This window comes from Populus alba, chromosome 3, assembly GCF_005239225.2.
Source record: "Populus alba chromosome 3, ASM523922v2, whole genome shotgun sequence".
NCBI lineage: Eukaryota > Viridiplantae > Streptophyta > Magnoliopsida > Malpighiales > Salicaceae > Populus > Populus alba.
Genome location: NC_133286.1, coordinates 2,398,842 through 2,417,351, shown reverse-complemented (window position 1 = coordinate 2,417,351; position 18,510 = coordinate 2,398,842). Strand labels below are relative to the sequence as shown.

Sequence of the window (18,510 nt, the reverse complement as noted above, 5' to 3'; positions counted from 1 at the left end):
TTCGCCTCTTAAAACAAGCACTCTTGGCTGTTAATATTTTAAGTTTAGTTTCTATTTTTTTTATTTTTAATTTTTGATCGACCCTTTCCTTTTCTTTTCCTTTTTTATAAAAGTTTAATTTATTTTTAATTTCATCTTTTAATTACAATTTATAAAATATTAGATTTTTCAATTTCATCCTTATTCTTTGATTTTTTTTTTCTTGATCTTTTTGTAAAAGTTTTTTTGGTTTTTAATTTAGCTTTCAATTCATATTGATGTTATTATGTTTTCTAATTGATCTTTATTGTTTTGATTTTTAATTTTTTTTTAATTTTTTTAAGAGTTAGTATTCTTTTAAATTTCATCTTTCAATCAAACTATTGTTTTTGTTTTTTATGTCAATTTTAATAATTATTCTTTTAACTGTTTTTGTTCCTTTAACTAAATTTACTATTCTTTTAAATTCACCCTTCAATCAAATACAAAAATTATTATTCAATTTTGATTATCATTTTTTTTAATTTTCTAGTATAACAAAAAAAAATCAATTTTTTTCTTCAATATTTGATTAATTCGATAATTAAATTTTATGGTTTTTTCAAACTAGATATTTCTAGTCTAATGATCCGGATTTTAGGTTTAAAAAATTAACAATTTTTTATTTTTTAAAAAAAAAAGAGCTTTATAACCCTTGATTTATATATATATTGTTCTTCTAATTTCATGATTTCAACTATAAGACTAAATATTCCGGATTGATTCGACCCTAATTATTATAATTATAGATTGTATTATGCTAACGCGAGTTAACTAATATTGATTTTTTTAATATTATTTAATCTATTTCAAGACTTGAATATTATTTTTTTTAAAATATTAGTTTGGTTCGATTTCTGAAACGCGGATGCTGAGAATAGTGAATATTTGATAGTTATGCAAGAAATGTTATTCAAAGAATATTTTTGGGGGTATAATAATATTCCATTCAAACACATCCCACCCGTGACCCAACTAACATCATGTTGAAGTTTAGATATAATTAAATGTATAAAAGGTGCTCATGTTTAACTCTCTTGTTCAGTGACAGTGTATCATTGAAATTCAACCTCTTTTTCATTAAAAATTAGTTTTTTTTTTTTTTAAAAAAAAAAAATTATATTTTTAGATTATTTTTAATGTGTTGATGTAAAAAATAAATTTTAAAAAAATATAAAAAAAAATATTATTTTAATGTATTTAAAAAAAACATTTTAAAATTGATGGTAAATTGTTATTTTTTTTAAAACGACGTCTTGTCAAACCCGGAACCCGGGCCTTGGACTTAAAACGTTTTGCGGGTTTTGACCATCAAAAAAAAAATAAAAGTCAATGGCTGGGTCTTAACCGGGTCGGGTCGACCGGGAAGCGTTTTTTACCCGGGTTGTGTTTAACTATGGTTTAGATGCTCTTAATTGGACATATATGATGCACAAATCAAATGACTTGACGAAAAGGAGGGACACAAATATTAAGAAGCGAAAAGATAAATACAAATCCCAAGTAGCCAGGAGCTATTCTTATTTTTTTTATTACATTTATGTCAATGATTTTTTTATAAGAGAATTAATAATTTAAATTTTATAAAAAAGTAATTTGTTAGTATAATTTATTTTTCTCAACAAAAAATTATAGAGTTTTATAACAATGTACCTAATTTAATAGAAACCAAGGTGATTAGAATTAATATCCGAAACTCTAATGAAAACCGAAAAAACAATAAAAAAGGCAACTTAATGCTATCCTTTTGTTGACAATTTATTTATCAAAATGTTTATTTCTTGAAGCAAAAATTTAATAGAATCATAAAAATAAGTTTAATAAAAAAATTAATGGTTTCATTACTATTCCGTGAAAATATTAAAAAAAAAACCATAAGAATAATACAAAAATGTTTTTTTATTTAATCATATAATAATTTTAAAAAATGTGCAAAAAATTTCATAAAAAAAAAAATAGAGAAATCATAAGGATGGAACAAAAAACTCAACAATTTTTTTTAAAAAAACTATAATATATTATTTTTAATATATTTTAAAGTTATTTATTTTAATTTTTTTTTTAAAAAAAAACATAATTATAGCAAATAAATAGAAGCAAGATGCGTGGGCTCAAGATGACCCAATGCATCGGCCCGTTTAAAAAAAAACTCACACCTTCAAGACACTGTTTGTTTCTATGTTTTCAAAAACGCTTTTGAAAAAATTTAAATTTTATTTTTTTTTTATTAACTTTAAATTAATATATTTTTAGTGTTTTCAAATCATTTTGAAGTATTGATGTGAAAAATAATTTTAAAAAAAAATCATTAATATATATTTTAACACGAAACATTATTTGAAAAGTAACCACAACCACATTGTCAAACAAGCTTTAAATATCAATGTACTTGACCTTCTTTTCTTTAGTAAAAGAAACGTTTTCTTTGGTAAAAGAAGCAAGAGAATGACATATTACCCATGGTGTCCTAAAAAAATGGTTAGAAAATTGACTTGGGGTTTTTTGAATGTTAAAATTTATTTTTCTAATAAGCATAATTATAATATTAATAAAACAATCTTCCAACTCAAAACATTATTAAATTAATTTAAAAACATAAAATCAAACTAAAAAAAAATATCTCCCAACCTCAATCTTTTTCAAGCAAGATGACGAACTAAAAACACCTTCAAGAAACTTCTTTTATTTAACAAAATGCATTGATATCAAAATCTAACTTTCTTGTTATCAAAATATATTCAACCAACCACTTTCTTTCTTTTCGTCATTTTATGACAAGGTTCCTTACTTTTTTTAAACTGAAAAAACTTATAGACTACAAGAAAATTCCAAAAACAAAAAGGATTGAAATGGCCGAAGAAGGAATTTTATATTTTGGTAATCACTCTTTTAATTTTGTCTTTCTTTCACAATTTCAAACCATCTCATGAGCTTACACTAAAAAGGGATTCAGTTAAAAAAAGACTAAAACTGAAGGGAAAAAAAAGTTACGGTAACCACCAAACTTAGTTCTTTTAGTATATTTAGTAATAGTAACATGTACATGATACTTAAGGAGACATCCTTACAAAGCCCATAATTTGTCACACTAATCATATTTTAACCCTTTCAAACAAAAACCATAATTTGTATAAATAACTCTGATAGGTATTTCAGAACCTCCTCCTAATTCAAGGATCTAAACAGCTAGACGTCCTTCCTGCTCAACACAGTTGAATTCAAAGTTTATGACTCCGATGATGACTCTAATTTCAATAATTTCACACCCATCCTAACCGGTAAGCTACAATACACACAACATTTATTCAGGACCAGCTCACAGACACAGTTTTGCACAAAGCTTCAAAGGATCCTATAAATATCCGAAATATGAGGTTAAGACCGTGAATGTGCAAGGAAGAGAGGATGGATCTTAACTCACATGGAACTCCCCACTTGCTTGTGCCTCCTTAACTCTCTTCTCATACTCGTCTTCCCCGTTATCGATTTTTTCTTCATGAGCCTCTGCATCATCCTCCTTCATGTCACCATCTTCTTCTCCTTCCCAGCCAAACCCTCCAATAGATCTGGATACTGGCGGGGGAATTCTTGCCTCTTCCACGATCTTCATGATTTCTTCAACACTTTGAAGAGAAAAGGTGGGATTTTCTCTCCTGTAGTACATGGCCTGAGCTGCTTCTGTCAGTTCCCTTGGCAAGTTCTTCAAGAACCATGGATGGCTCTTAATTTCCTTAATGGTGATCCTCTGTAAGAACACGCATGGTTTAGAAACGTAGATGCTCAGTTACGGCAGTCATTACAAAGAAAGTGATAAAAACAGAACATGAAATGATAACGATGAATGATCAAAGGCTGTGAGCTGCTATGTTGCATTTGCACATCCTGAAGGAAACCATCACTGATGTAGACATCACTTAAGACACATGTTGAGAAACAAGAACACACATGATCTAAGGACTATAAATAAACCATAAAAGCATTATTTTTACAATTTTCTGCATACCTGATAGAAAGAGAGGTGAGGCCTCAAGAACGGTTTTAAATTAACTCTATCAATAAACAAATTCATTCATTGTTTTCTAAGGATTTTCTACACCCTTAGCTTTCAATAGGGGGGAACAATTTTTTCTCATAGTGCGTAATGGACATCCACAAGCTTGCACAGAAAAGAACTCGGGGGTTCAATGGACCCTGAATCATTCATGAACAAGCTTATTTTCTCTCTTCACAAAATGATGAATACTCAATATCCTTTTATCATATCAACCGAACAATCATTCATTCCTTTTCCTTGATTATTTACTTATTTTGGGGTCCTTTAGTTTCTCTCATTCTGAGTGTGTGTGGAATACATTTTCAAGTTTCTTGAGACAACACATAGTGACTTTACAACTATTGAACAGGTACCAGCATAAAAACAAACTATGACCTGAAACAATTCTATACATGTGCTATGAGGGTTCTTGATATGTTCAAAAGAACATGTATCCAAATTCCCTGGTAAAACAATTGGCATGTATTAAATTTATTCATAAGATCCAATAATAAAAGTTGCACTCCAAATTACTAGCTGAAGTTTGGACTGATAAATCTAAAAGCATGCAATTACCCATGGCACACTATATGACAAAAGGAAAAATAAAAGCATCAACAAGCACTGAAAGAAGAATCCCTAGTTCAGTCTTCCTGGTCTCCGATACAAAATTCTAACAAGAAAGAAAAACAGAAAAGCCAAAGATTGACAAGTTTAAAACTACTACAATGGTGATGAGAAGAAATAGCATCAATAACAACAATTATGCAGCAGAATTGGATGGTAAGTGGACATGTTATGGAGGGTGAAACAAGATTAAAAGTACCACATCTAAACAGCAATGCATGCAACAAAAAGCAGACCTATATCAAAATACACTATCAAAACAGCAATGCACAAAAAGGAAATCCAAAGAAATACTAATTTCCCATTATAATACTCATGATGTGTAACACAATGGAAGGACATCTACCAACGCATAGCAGTGCGATGTTTCCTTCGTAATATAAGTTGATTGTTGTTCTTAGACAAGGTTTGTTCATGCATACCCGGGACGGATTTGCAACAAATATGTGAGAGAGGAGATGTCTGCAATCTTGAGATATGTGGACATAGTCAGGGATCTTGTATTGAACTGCCATTATCCTCTGCAGATAAACAATAAAAAATTCATGGGCAGTGAAAAATAAAGGATAATTTGAATAGAAGAGAGATGCAAAGGAATATAATACATTGATTGTTTTCCTGAAATTCTTTGGGTCCTCATGATCTTCGAACGGATATGCTCCCACCAGCATAACATACAGGGTCACCCCACAAGACCAGACATCCGCCAACTGGACAAGCAGAAATGAAAATTATAACAAACCTGCGAAGTGAGACATATTCATATCCGCTAAGAAGACCTTCTAAATATTCAGATCTTAAATCTGCATGTCTTGGTTCTTTCCAGGTCACAGATGAAGTTTAAGCACATTTATTTACTACATATCACATGCAAACATGTAATATTTAACTGAAGAAGGAAAACAAAGTTCTGATTGACATGGACAATTTTTCTTCTGAGTCTTCATCGTTTATACAATACTGAAGCTTGCCTTTCACAATGGTCGACAACTAAAAGTAAAAATGAAATTGAAATAAGACGAGAAGAGAAAAAATGACAGAAGTACAACTTCAACTAGAAACCTGAAAGACGCAAGAGAAACACAGAGGTGTATGCTATTCTGACAAGCCATTGAGATGATAACTATAGCCTTGCAGCATAGGTCATAGAGTATTGGCAAGCAAAATCCAGCTTTGGGTTCTAAATGGAAAGGGTTGGCTAGGGACGTAGAGCAGTTAGGGTCCTTTTCCTTTTACATTTAAGATTGGGATTTCACAATCTGTTTGGGGATTTTTAAGGCTGTCATTGGATGTAAATTGTTGGCAATTACAAAATATCAGGCCATCTTAACGACCAAGTTGAAATTTCCTTGAGATTGGTTCACTAAAATACTCAGACATTTAATACAGAATAAATCAGGCTCTTAGACCAGTTTATTGCTCCTGAAACCACAGGTTGGGGGTCAGGTTTTTAAGGTTTTTCTTCACTTCTTTTCACCTGTACCTGTGAGTATTCAGTTTCAGACAATATGTGTATATAGAAGAAATCACAGAAAACCATCTAAAGATTAGATCTGCCAGTTGTAGCCTTAATCTCAATTTCATTTGGTTCACATTCTACTTGCAAGTGTCAGTGTTTGGCTCTTTTGATGAACTAACAAACAAATAAGCCATAGATCTGCCAGTTGTAGCCTTAATCTCAATTTCATCCGGTTCACAGTCTTCTTGCAACTGTCAGTGTTTGGCTCTTTTGATGAACTAACTAACAAATAAGCCATCTGAACTCAACTGTGGCTAGAAACCGAAACATTGGCAAGTGGCTGAAACAAGTTTCATTGAGAACTGATAGCTCAAGTCTCTAAAGCTTAAATCTAAACATGATTAAGTTCAAATTTACAACCTAAGGAGCAGCTGGTTTACCATATTACAAAGTACAAAGAGAGGAGTGTAAACCAATCATAATGTTCTCTGTAGGAAAGCTGCTTATTTAAATCATAACTTTCAGATGGTGATACCACACACACACACACACACACACAAATATCCTGATGATAAATGTCCATGAAATTCTTCTCTGCTTGAACCCTAAACAGCAATCCTTTATACAAAGTCTAAATTCCTGAGCAAAATATGCAGCTTCAAAAAGTCAACTCCATCCAACTCAGATATATGTTTTTTTCCCTAAGGGCATAACACAGAACGACAATGTTTCATTCAAAACATGAAAACCTCAAATCATTAACAAGCAAATTTGTCCTGTTGATATTACAAAGAAAACAATTGAAGCAAAGCAAAAAGAAATGCAAGTGTAATGGTCTTGAGCATTCCTGAGGATGACATGATCAAACATTAATGTGAACAAACAGCTAATTTTTTATGATATATGCTTGTGTGCAAACTATCAGCGGATGCAGAGAAGGCATTACAGGATAAAATCTTCTCCAATTCACTGACTACAATCTAATATGTCTGTTGTCACTTAAATCAAAGTAAAAGTTCAAACAAATATAGAAGCTGTTCAACCAATGATCTCAGATTATTGTTCTTTCCTGGTTTGGGTGTTAGTGCTTTAATAGGTGAAGGCGAATTAGCAGTGGTGTTGTATCAAAGAAGTTGTCCGTACTTAAGAGGAAAACAAATACATGAAGACTAATCCAAGTCTTACCTTGCCATCATATTCTCTCCGAGAAAGAACCTCCGGAGCAATATAAGCCGGAGTACCAACTGTAGATTTGGGTCTTGAATGCAGCAAAGACGACTACACAAATAACATGGATAAGAAGATAAAAATTTCACAAACACCACAAATAAACCAAAACAAAAACATAAAATGGTAACAATTGGCTTTCTCGAACCACCTTAGAATAACCAAAATCACATATTTTCAACTGCGGTGCTGGGCTTCCATCCAACAACGTATTTTCCAGCTTCAAATCTCTATGGCATATTTGCTGCCAATCATTAAAATCAAAGTAAATAAACAACCAAAACTCTATCAGCAACCGAAACCTCTAAATAAATTATAATACTTTGCTTTTACCATAGAGTGGCAGTAACAAACTCCAGAAATAAGCTGCTGAAAAAAATACCTCGCCTGAAAATAAATAAAAAATCAAACTTATTCAGCATTTTTTTATTTAATAACAAAAAAAAGAAGATAAAAAAAATAAAAAAAAAACCTCGTCTTCGCTGAATCGTCCAGCATTGCAAATCCGCTCGAACAGCTCTCCCCCTGCAGCATACTCCATCACGATAGCAAGATGAGTTGGCGTCAACACCACCTGCAAAAAAAATAAAAAATCCTTGAACAAAAAGCACCGAAATAAAAAATTTTTAAATTTTTTTTTAAAAAAATACCTCTCTAAACCGAATTATGTTAGGATGGCGAAGCGATTTGTGATTGATAATCTCTCTTGCCACATTCTCATCAATCTAATCACCAAAATCAAATCTCAATTAGGCCGCAGCTAACATGACACTTACACTCTAATTGTTATTAAAAATAAAATAAAAAACAAAAAATGTTTTTATTTATTTGATTTTGTTTTACTTACCTTGCGGCCGCGCTCGATGTATTTCATAGCAACCAGTTCTCTGGTTTGTTTGTGCCTCATCAGCCTTGCCACTCCAAAATTACCAGATCCTATGTCTTTCACCAGCTCGTAATTCTCCATTTCCTTTTTCTTTTCTTTTTTCCTTAATTTTCTGCTATTAATTGTTTGATAATTATAAAAACCCTAAAAATTCAACTCAATTAATTATACCTTCAATTCATTTACAGAAATAAAACTATACACAGCGGAGGAAGAGAGCGAGAGAGAGCGGGGCGGCGGCGGAGGAGGGAGAGATTTGAAGGAAAGTAAATAATCTGAGGGTGAAATTTGAAAGAAACTTAAATTGAAAGAGGAGAATAAATAGTACGAGGAATCTGTAAACTGCGTAGCTCCTTTTTGCTTTTTTTGGTGTGTTCAGAGAGAGAGAGGGAACGTGTATTTGGAAATGGAATATCTTTTTGTGTGCACTCACTGACTCACTGTTGTGGTGGTTTTTTTCTTTTTTCCTGTTTAGAGAATCTTTTTACGTGTGAAACATGTGTGTTTAGAATTGTTCTAATGATTGTTGTTAAAAATATTTTTTATTTAAAAATATATTAAAATAAAATTATTTTTATTTTTTTAAAAAATATTTTTAATATTAATACATCAAAAAAATATAAAAAAATTATTTTAAATAAAAATAATAATTAAAATTTTAAAAAAATATAATTTATACTGTGTTATGTTGAAAAATTACTATTAGTGTTGCGTGTAAAAGTATTTGCGTTGTGAATCATACTATAAATATAGTGTATTTGTATTGTGGACCACATTATAGATATTCAGAGGACCATGAGGCGTTATCTTTTTTATTTTTTATTTTAAAAGTTGTTAGCGCATGTTAGGTCAAGGCATGACCACCTGATTTAAGACTATTGGATTTAAATTGGTCGCTAAACTCATGATTATTGAAAAAATTATTTATGATATTTTAGGGTATTTTAAATTTTTTTTATAAAAAAAACCTAAGGTTATTTATGATACTTTAAGAGTAATTTAAAGATATTTTTTATAAAAAATTAAATTTATGTGTCAATACTATTTAATTGGTCAAATAAGAAATTAGTTTAAAAGTTTTAATTTGGCCTTTATATGTTACTAGCTTTTAGCCCGCGTTTCACTGAGGATAGCAAAAAGACTAATAATTGGATGTTGTTTATTTTTAATGCATGCGAATAGATATTTGAAATGAGGATTAAAAACACAATCGATATATCATACAAAATTAATTGACCACTATAAATGTTAATAAATAAAAAAAAATTGATGTGGCTTTTTTGACCCAGCAAACCAAAAGCAAATTGGTTAGCCTATTCATATGGTGATTTGATTAAAAAATAATCTGCACAACTGTCGTTTTAACCTTACTTAATCATAGTTAAAAAGTGATTCAACTAAGATGTTAGGGGATTTAATAAAAAAAAAAATAGAAGAGAGTAAAATGAAAAGCAACACATTATATTGATCCGAATTAATATATGAAATCTACAATCTAAATAATGGATGCGATCACAATAAGTTAACCTGATTAAATATTTTATCTCTTCTATTTCCCTTCCTTTATTATCTTCATAATTAGATCTTGAATGGGTCTTAATTAACTACATATTGAATTTAATATAGAAGTAAATTTAAGAATTATAAATGACATTTAAAAAATATACTATACCGTTAACTTGAATTAACCAATAAAATTTACAATATAGGCTATAGACATGATCTCAACTTTGCATAATTTTTTAAGCTAAATGACAAAAAAAGATAAAATTGCAATTTTTTTATTTCAAGTCTAAGAAAAAAAAATTAATGATAACAAAATGTTAAATTGCACTTTCTAAAAAAAACATCGAAGGAAAAAAAATGCACAAAAAAAACAAGATCTAAAATAGGTAGATCCATCCCCTAAAAACCTATTTTAACCAAACAACACCTCAAAAACACCCTCAAAACATCTATAAACAAATTTATCATCCTAAAAAACCCGAAAAGCGATTATAAAACACAAAATCAAATTGGATTAGCTTTTTCTTTCATGATTTTGATCTATTTTTTTATATAATATTAAGATTTTAAAAAATCACCATAAAACTAATTTCTTTAAATGGAACATGTTGACACTAAAATAAACTAATTTTATGGTTGGAATATACAAAAATAATAACTTTCTCTATGCTGAATTTCGACAAAACCTTTTATCTCCTTAAAAAACCAGTGACTTGAAAATTATAAAAAATAAAGTTTTTGTATTGAAATTTAATTTAGGAAAAACACAAGGGATATGATAGACCTAATTGTTAAATTTGGAGGACTAAACTATACCTTTTGCACCAACTTTAAACGCACACCTATTTTTAACGTCTTTTCTATGTTAATCCCCCTTCATTCAATTTTGTTCATAGATGACAACTACAATTGGCTGTTAACTTTGCTAATAAAGGACTCTATTGATGGAAACAAAAGTTAAGTAGACAAAAAAAAAAAAAAAAAAACACCATTCCACTCTTCAATGCACTGTGAGCGTGTGAAAACTCTTCTGTTTTAGTTTATTTCTTATTATTATAAACTGTAAAATAAACTTTATGCATTCATAATTTTTTTGAATAAAAAAACTAAAATAATTATTTTTATGGATTGAAATAAAAACCCTGCAACGTAGCTTAGACAATTAATCAAGTTATTGACTATAATTCTACGGAATGGATGGCGTATAAGAAAAGAAAATATATACACTCATTATATATATTCATTCATATTGCTTTGGACATAAATAATTAAATAAATCGTTTACTTACCAATGAAAAAGCGTTAACAAGTCAGTCGCAAATATTAAATCTCTTCACTCCTTGCCTCACGTTTCTGTCTCTTCACTCCCCCCTGCTTTCTCTCTATCTGAGAGGAAAAAAAAGAAAAAAAAAAATTCAGAGCTAAGCGAGAGAATTCATCCGTTTTTGAAAAAAGATTTACGAGAAAAAATCGATTTGATTCGATTTGACTGATCGAATCTGGACCATCAGATCCCACCGTCACCGGCGATCGCCATGTCCTCAGCAACCACTGCCCGATCCCTTCCTCTCATCGCCTTCATTTCCCTCGTTCTCCTCTCTCCCGCTCTCGCCTTCGACGCAGATCACAGGGTAAACGGAAGATTTGATAGCTAAAACCCTATTTGCTCTGCTTTGTTTCGTTTTGACTCAGGTGTACTCACCTGAGTCAGTCGTAACTCGCAGATCTCGTTATTCAGGTTTTTTGTGTCTCGCTCCCGAATTTGACTCAGATCTGTTAGTTTTTGCGTCGTTTTCGTGTGAAAGGTGCTTAGATTATTGAATTATTGAAAAATTGGATCTGATTATGACCTGATCTTTTTTGGATTATATTTTAGGGAATTAGGCTGGTTTTTCATTAGGAAACAATCTTTGTAACTTATTTAGATTTGATACCTAAAAACATTAACGTAACAATGGATTTAAATGTTAGGTTGATTGGTGTTCATGGATCGAGTTTTGATTTCGCAAATGGCAGTTTAGGCATTACAAAGGTGCTTTGTGTGTATTGTGTTTGTTGGTGAGATTTGATGTGGAAATTCACTTTGGGTTCAATATGTTATGTTTTATGGATAGGATGAACTTAGTTAGGAGCCATCGAGTCTGGATTTGTTGAGGAAAGATTTTGGGAACAAATGTTAGCTGTAGTGGACTTGTGACTTAGCATGCTGAAGTGGTTTGCATCTTTTGTTTGCTTTAAAACTTTTGTTTTTATATATGTTTGCGGGGAATGAGAATAATTAACTATGCATGATTTTGGATGATAAGATAATACTGGAAAGAGTGACTGGCCATATAGAGAGGGACACGCGTTCCATTTTCGGTAGTAAACTGACGTTTCTTCTCTTAATCTTTTAATAATAAGATGTGATTTCTGACTTGGTGTGAGCTAATTTGGCTCAATCTTTTCTCATATGATCCAGGGTCAAAATGATTTTCCTGATGGTTTTATTGAAATGAAATGAATTCTTTAGTCAATCACTTACTATGCTTTTAATTTACTCTCCAATTTCAATTTTGTTTTTTAAATTATGTCTGCAGTATGGACAAGAGGAACCTGTTAAACTTTGGGTAAATAAAGTGGGTCCGTATAACAATCCACAAGAGACATACAATTATTACAGCCTTCCATTTTGCCATCCATCTGATGATGTTGCTACACACAAATGGGGTGGCCTCGGTGAGGTCCTTGGTGGCAATGAGCTTATTGATAGCCAGATTGACATAAAGTTTGGGAGTATGTAAATTCTTTTCTTGCACATTAACTTGTCTGGTGGAATGTGTCCAGAAATTTTTTGTTGCATTTATTTAGACACCTATTTTTTTTCCTCTTACTTTTGTTTTTAACAGAGAATGTGGACAAAGGTGTCATTTGTCAGCTTGAGCTTGATGAAGCAAAGGTCAAACAATTCAAGGATGCAATTGAGAACAATTATTGGTTTGAATTCTTTGTGGGTATGTTTTGAGCTGTAATCTCAGATGTGTTCCTTATGTGGGTGAAAGCATTGGGTGTGTATGTTTATTCTATATCAGTGTGTTCAGGCTTCTGTTAATTTAATGCTCACAATTCCTCTACTCTGCCTGTGCATCCTTCCCTCCGCTTCCCTCTACTATTCAAGGATGCAATTGAGAACAATTATTGTTTTTTTTTTTTTTGAGGTTTATGTGATCTTTTGAACTATATCATTTGACTAAATTTCCTTTGCATGTCGGTATGCTCACTGTTTACTTTTCTGGCCTCTTTTCTCATGGTTCATGATCTTTGGGATTCTGATTGCAAGTTCAGATGATCTGCCATTATGGGGTATGTACTCGCAGGACTTGTATTGTTGCACTATTCTCTCAACATGACTGGATAGTTTATTCTTGTATTTATGCTTAATTATATTTTAGGGTTTGTTGGTGAATCGCGTCCTGATAAGAATGGTGAAAATGGCAAGCATTTCCTTTACACGCACAAGAGCATTACTATCCAATATAATAAAGATCAGGTTTATGGATCCTGAACTTCCATATGACTTTCTATTAATGTCTTTATTTTTTTTTTATCAATGTTAAAGCATCTTTGCTTGCAGATTATTCACGTCAATCTCACACAAGATAATGCAAAGCCGCTTGAATCTGGGAGAATTTTGGACTTGACATACTCTGTCAAATGGAGTTTGACTAATGTCAGTTTTGCACGTCGCTTTGATGTTTATTTGGACTACCCCTTCTTTGAGCATCAGGTAAAAAGTGATGTTGGTTCAGTTTTGTGCTTCTCATTGTTTGCTATTCTTGATTTAAAAAGTATCGTTAGTTCTACAAAAGCATTTTGATTATTTGTTGGATCATTGGCTGTTTAATTGTAATTTGTTTAACTCTTACTTATTTTGCTGTAAATGCATTTGAAAGTGCAGATCCATTGGTTTTCCATCTTCAATTCATTCATGATGGTTATCTTTCTCACCGGTTTAGTGTCAATGATTTTGATGCGGACTCTTAGAAATGACTATGCAAAATATGCTCGGGAAGATGATGACCTGGTGGAATCTCTGGTAATGCTTCTCTATATTCTAATTTAATGGGTATTATTATTGTTATTGTTTATTTGATGGATTTACTGAGAATATATATATTTTTTTCGTTATTATTGTTATGGTTTATTTTGATAGGTTTAATGAGAATAATTTTTTATCTTTGACTATTTTTTAAAGAGTGAATTCTAGTAGATTCTTCATTGTCAGATTGCTGTTTTTTTTTTCATCAACATATTTTTTCCTCATGTAAGTAACTGCAATAGAACTGTAACTTGTGAAATTGTGCAAATTATCCTGACATTTTTCTCAGGAAAGAGATGTTAGTGAGGAGACTGGTTGGAAACTTGTTCATGGAGATGTTTTCCGGCCACCTCGCAGTTTGGTTCTTCTCTCGGCTGTTGTTGGAACAGGTGCTCAGCTAGCATTGCTTGTGCTTCTTGTCATCTTGATGGCAATTGTTGGAACGTTGTATGTCGGGTATGTTGAGATTTTACTCTGAAACACATGGATTAACCTTTGTCAACTTAGATAGTCTCTATTATCGTATACGGATTATCATATTTATATGTTTTATACTTTATCATTGATAGTTAATTAGCAAGCAGGTAAATTTGATATTTGACCTTACAATCTATTGTGGTTATCATCTCTTTGGATTATATTGCTGGGATGCATACTGGTTGCAATTTCCTGGAAATTCCCTTGAATTTCTCCTCTTGTTATACTCTGCAGTCTTTTTTAACATGGTATCCAATTAAGATTTGTATACAAGTTGTATTGCAAGCTACATGTTAAAACAACTGCCAAAGATTTGTTGACTTCAATTTTATTCCCCGTGTGGAATCAACATGCCCTCCTTTCTTCATCTTCTTAGGATATCTGCAATCTGCCATTATGTACTTGTTAGATCTTTTTTCTGTTTGATTCAAACAACCTTAACATTTCTCTTCCTCTTTTTTCTCATTGAACAAACCACCAAACCAAAACAAACAGAAATCTCCAAGGGGCATGCATCTCTATGTGGGTAATCTTTACCCAACAGATCCATGTAGTGTACCTGTACTCCTTTCCTCTATTTTATTCAACCACCCCCTACTTGTTATCCCAAAACTATGATATTCTCCTGGACTAAACTTTATCAGCTGGGAGATCTGAGGGAAGGGTTAGCTGTGGAGATTGAGAATCCCTTTGATTGTGTTCTTGTCAATGACGGATTGCAAAATAGTGGTGCATGAATTTGTAAAAGATGTATTCATGGCCATAAAGGATATTCTGCTGTCATTGATGTTGGAGATGTTGACATCACCTTCATACGTTATGGTGTCAGTGGGTTAGGAACCATGGATTCGGTGCAATTGGGGGTGCAAGTTTGGTGTTCTTTAATTGGCATAAAGAAATTAATGAGTGGATTAGCATTTGAGAATTCTCTTGGCAAGGATTTTGGATGAGTCAACTTTGGATTCTTGGAATACTTTGGCTGTGTTCTGGGATTGAGTTCAATATACATTTACAAATACAGACACAGATGGGATTCATTTGGTTATTGCAATTTCAGGCTCTGCTGTTTCATTGACTGGAATTAACGCCACATTAGTTAACAACAAATTTAGTTTTATTGTGCTTCCTCATTTTTCGTCATGGTGTACCTGTTACTGAAATTGAGAGGCATGTACTTGTGTTTTGAGCTTTTCAAATATAACTTCAATCTTCTTTGATAATGAATCATGCATATTGGTTTTGAATGGTTGCATTCATCTTTAAATGATTCTATCATGGATTTATGGTGACGTTGAATTCGTTTGGATTTGGATGTGGTTGGCTGCTGAAAATGCTGTCCAAGTGGATAAAAGGGAAAGGATGTGCTGGACATTTGTGAAAGAACTTTTAATCTGAAGAGTGATTTGATCTGTCTATTAACTTGATGATATTGTAAATTATCCTATTTACTTTGGTCTTTGGTTGGAGACTGAATGTCTTGAAACTATTATGTAAACTGTAACCAGTGAATTTTTTTTGGGGGGGGTTCTTTTTGCTGTAATTTTTCCTTGCCTTTCAGTCATTGGTTGTGTGGTAAAGTTTGATGGTATTTATGTGTTGCAGGAGAGGAGCGATTGTCACGACATTCATAATATGTTATGCTCTCACATCATTCATTGCTGGTTATGTGAGTGGAGGGATGTACTCTCGCCATGGAGGTACATATCTTCATCCATCAGTCAGCTGATTTTTCTGTTTTCTGTCTTCATCATTTGCTCATGGTTCTATTGTGGTTGCCAGGCAAAAATTGGATCAAGTCGATGATTCTCACTGCTTGTCTCTTTCCATTTATGTGCTTTGGGATTGGGTTCATCCTGAACACAATTGCCATTTTCTATGGGTCTTTAGCAGCCATTCCCTTTGGCACCATTGTGGTAGTTTTTGTAATCTGGGCTTTTATTTCCTTCCCTCTGGCTCTTCTTGGCACCGTTGTTGGAAGAAATTGGAGTGGTGCTCCAAACAATCCATGTCGTGTGAAAACCATTCCCCGTCCAATTCCTGAGAAGAAATGGTACCTCACACCATCTGTGGTTTCGATGATGGGAGGACTTTTGCCCTTTGGCAGCATATTCATTGAGATGTACTTTGTCTTCACATCCTTCTGGAATTACAAGGTGAAATTTTTTGTTTTATTGTTGATTGGCACTAGTAAAAGTATCTCAATCTCATGTATAATGATTGTTTCCCGATACCCTTAATTTTAACTGTGTTTTTGTGGTGCAAATTTTTGATCAGCTTGAGGGCATAAAACTGTCATCTAAAAGTTGACAGTAGTTTGATACTCACCTGATTTCAAGCAAGTTTGATTCTAGAAAAACCTTGTTGCCTAATGACTTATCTTGAGTTCTGTTTCTGAAGGTCACGGACATGCTTGTCTATGTCTGACCAAATCTTTTTAAACGAATGAAGAACTGCAACAGAATTCTTTTCCTACCCAGAAAAATCATGCTGCAAATATATTATATACTGAAAAGTTTTCCCGTGTACCCCCTATTCTAGTTTTTTATTGCCTTTTAACTGATTGGAAGGCCTGTTTAGATTGGTTTTATGTATATTAAAATATTTCTGATCACTTAATGTTTTTTTTGTTTTCATGGATGAGAACCCAAAAAACAAATGAATGATACAAATTAAGCTATGTTTTTCCTTGACAGCTCACTAACCTTGCCCCTGCTGCTGGTTGACAGGTCTACTATGTGTACGGGTTTATGCTGCTTGTTTTCCTGATTCTCATTATTGTAACAGTTTGCGTGACAATTGTGGGAACATATTTCTTGCTTAATGCTGAGAACTATCACTGGCAGTGGACTTCATTCTTCTCTGCTGCCTCAACAGCTGTTTATGTGTACTTGTACTCAATATATTACTACTATGTGAAGACTAAGATGTCGGGCTTCTTCCAGACAAGCTTCTATTTTGGATACACTTTGATGTTCTGTCTTGGATTAGGAATTCTCTGTGGTGAGTTTGGTATTTTTGTTGTTTATACTGCACAATGCCCTAGTTGCTATCGCCTTTATGTTCACTGAATTAATGTCCATTCTCATTAAATCCTCGTTTCTCATGGGAAACAGATTATACTTGTTGGTAGTTTTGACCTGTAGTAAATTCGTGATGAGGCCCCTGATACAATCATTTGCTGGTTGATAGCAAATACCAGCAATTTTTGTAGTAACTGATGCAATTTGCAACTGAATTGGCCATGAATCAGGGATCAAGATCAATGATGTCCTTATCTTTGTACCCTTTTTATGGTTCGTTCTCATAATGATTGATATGATTATTATCTTTTTCATTGCAGGGGCTGTTGGTTATTTAGGCTCAAATTTGTTTGTGAGGAGGATCTATAAGAACATAAAATGCGACTAGAACTTCAGCGAGGAAATGTAGACCTCAAAGTGCTTCCTCAGAGCTTGTTCTTATTGTTGAGACAATGATTTTTGAGATGAAGCCTCTGGTCATGTATGGGGAACTCAACAATGCACAGATATAACAGGGTTTTGGGATTGGGGATATATTCTTCGTTCTCTGGAAAAAAGGAAGCCTTGAGATGTTTTTTGGTTATCTTCCCCGCTGTAAGTGAAGGTCTTAATTTAGAATTAAGAGATTGTTTTTGTAATCTGTGAAGCTAGAAAAATATATCAAACACCTTTCATTTTGTTATACGCATTCTCATGGAAGTAGGTCGCTACACGAAGGACTGATACCTATTTTCCATTTTTTTTTTTGGTTGAATTTGTTCTTATTATTTACTGATCTTGGGAAGAGTCGTCATGTTCAGGTTCTGGAAATGCTTTCTGCGCTGCTTAAAAACTATCTATGCTATTTTTGCAGTTGTTCTCTGGAAACTTTTATTGAACAGTACTTCACATCTTGGCAGGGCCAGTTTTCTGGTTTCCCCTAAACATGAATTGAGCCCTTTGAATGCACATTCATAATTTTCGAAACCAGGATGGCCTGCCTTAGAGCATCTCTAATGGGAAGAAATGCTATATTGAAGAGTTAAATGACTTTTTGAATAGTTTAAATATAGTTTTTTTTATTATGTGCATTTCAGTGGTAAAAAGCTATTTAGAAAAGTTATTTATATTTTAATATATTTTATGTTAAATTAATTTTAATATAATTATATAACTAATTTAGATATTTTATATATAATA

The 18,510-nt window shown here is 32.4% G+C and overlaps 2 protein-coding genes across 2 annotated transcripts; one reads left to right on the top strand and one right to left on the bottom strand.

Annotated features, from left to right (window-relative positions):
- Positions 1-3,011: 3,011 nt before the first annotated feature.
- Positions 3,012-8,701, bottom strand: LOC118044100 (serine/threonine-protein kinase SRK2A). The gene is made up of 9 exons (XM_035052258.2): positions 8,212-8,701; positions 8,015-8,089; positions 7,837-7,938; positions 7,698-7,751; positions 7,516-7,608; positions 7,323-7,415; positions 5,284-5,388; positions 5,101-5,199; positions 3,012-3,763 (listed from the first exon to the last, which is right to left on the bottom strand). Exons 1-9 carry the CDS (start codon positions 8,329-8,331, stop codon positions 3,431-3,433), a joined length of 1,074 nt encoding a protein of 357 aa, XP_034908149.1. The 5' UTR covers positions 8,332-8,701; the 3' UTR covers positions 3,012-3,430.
- A 2,345-nt stretch (positions 8,702-11,046) lies between these two features.
- On the top strand, positions 11,047-18,198 carry LOC118044098 (transmembrane 9 superfamily member 1). The gene is made up of 12 exons (XM_035052256.2): positions 11,047-11,387; positions 12,336-12,531; positions 12,645-12,749; positions 13,081-13,098; positions 13,188-13,285; positions 13,370-13,522; positions 13,694-13,831; positions 14,124-14,290; positions 15,914-16,008; positions 16,091-16,464; positions 17,038-17,311; positions 17,652-18,198. Exons 1-12 carry the CDS (start codon positions 11,292-11,294, stop codon positions 17,717-17,719), a joined length of 1,782 nt encoding a protein of 593 aa, XP_034908147.1. The 5' UTR covers positions 11,047-11,291; the 3' UTR covers positions 17,720-18,198.
- The last annotated feature ends 312 nt before the right edge of the window (positions 18,199-18,510 follow it).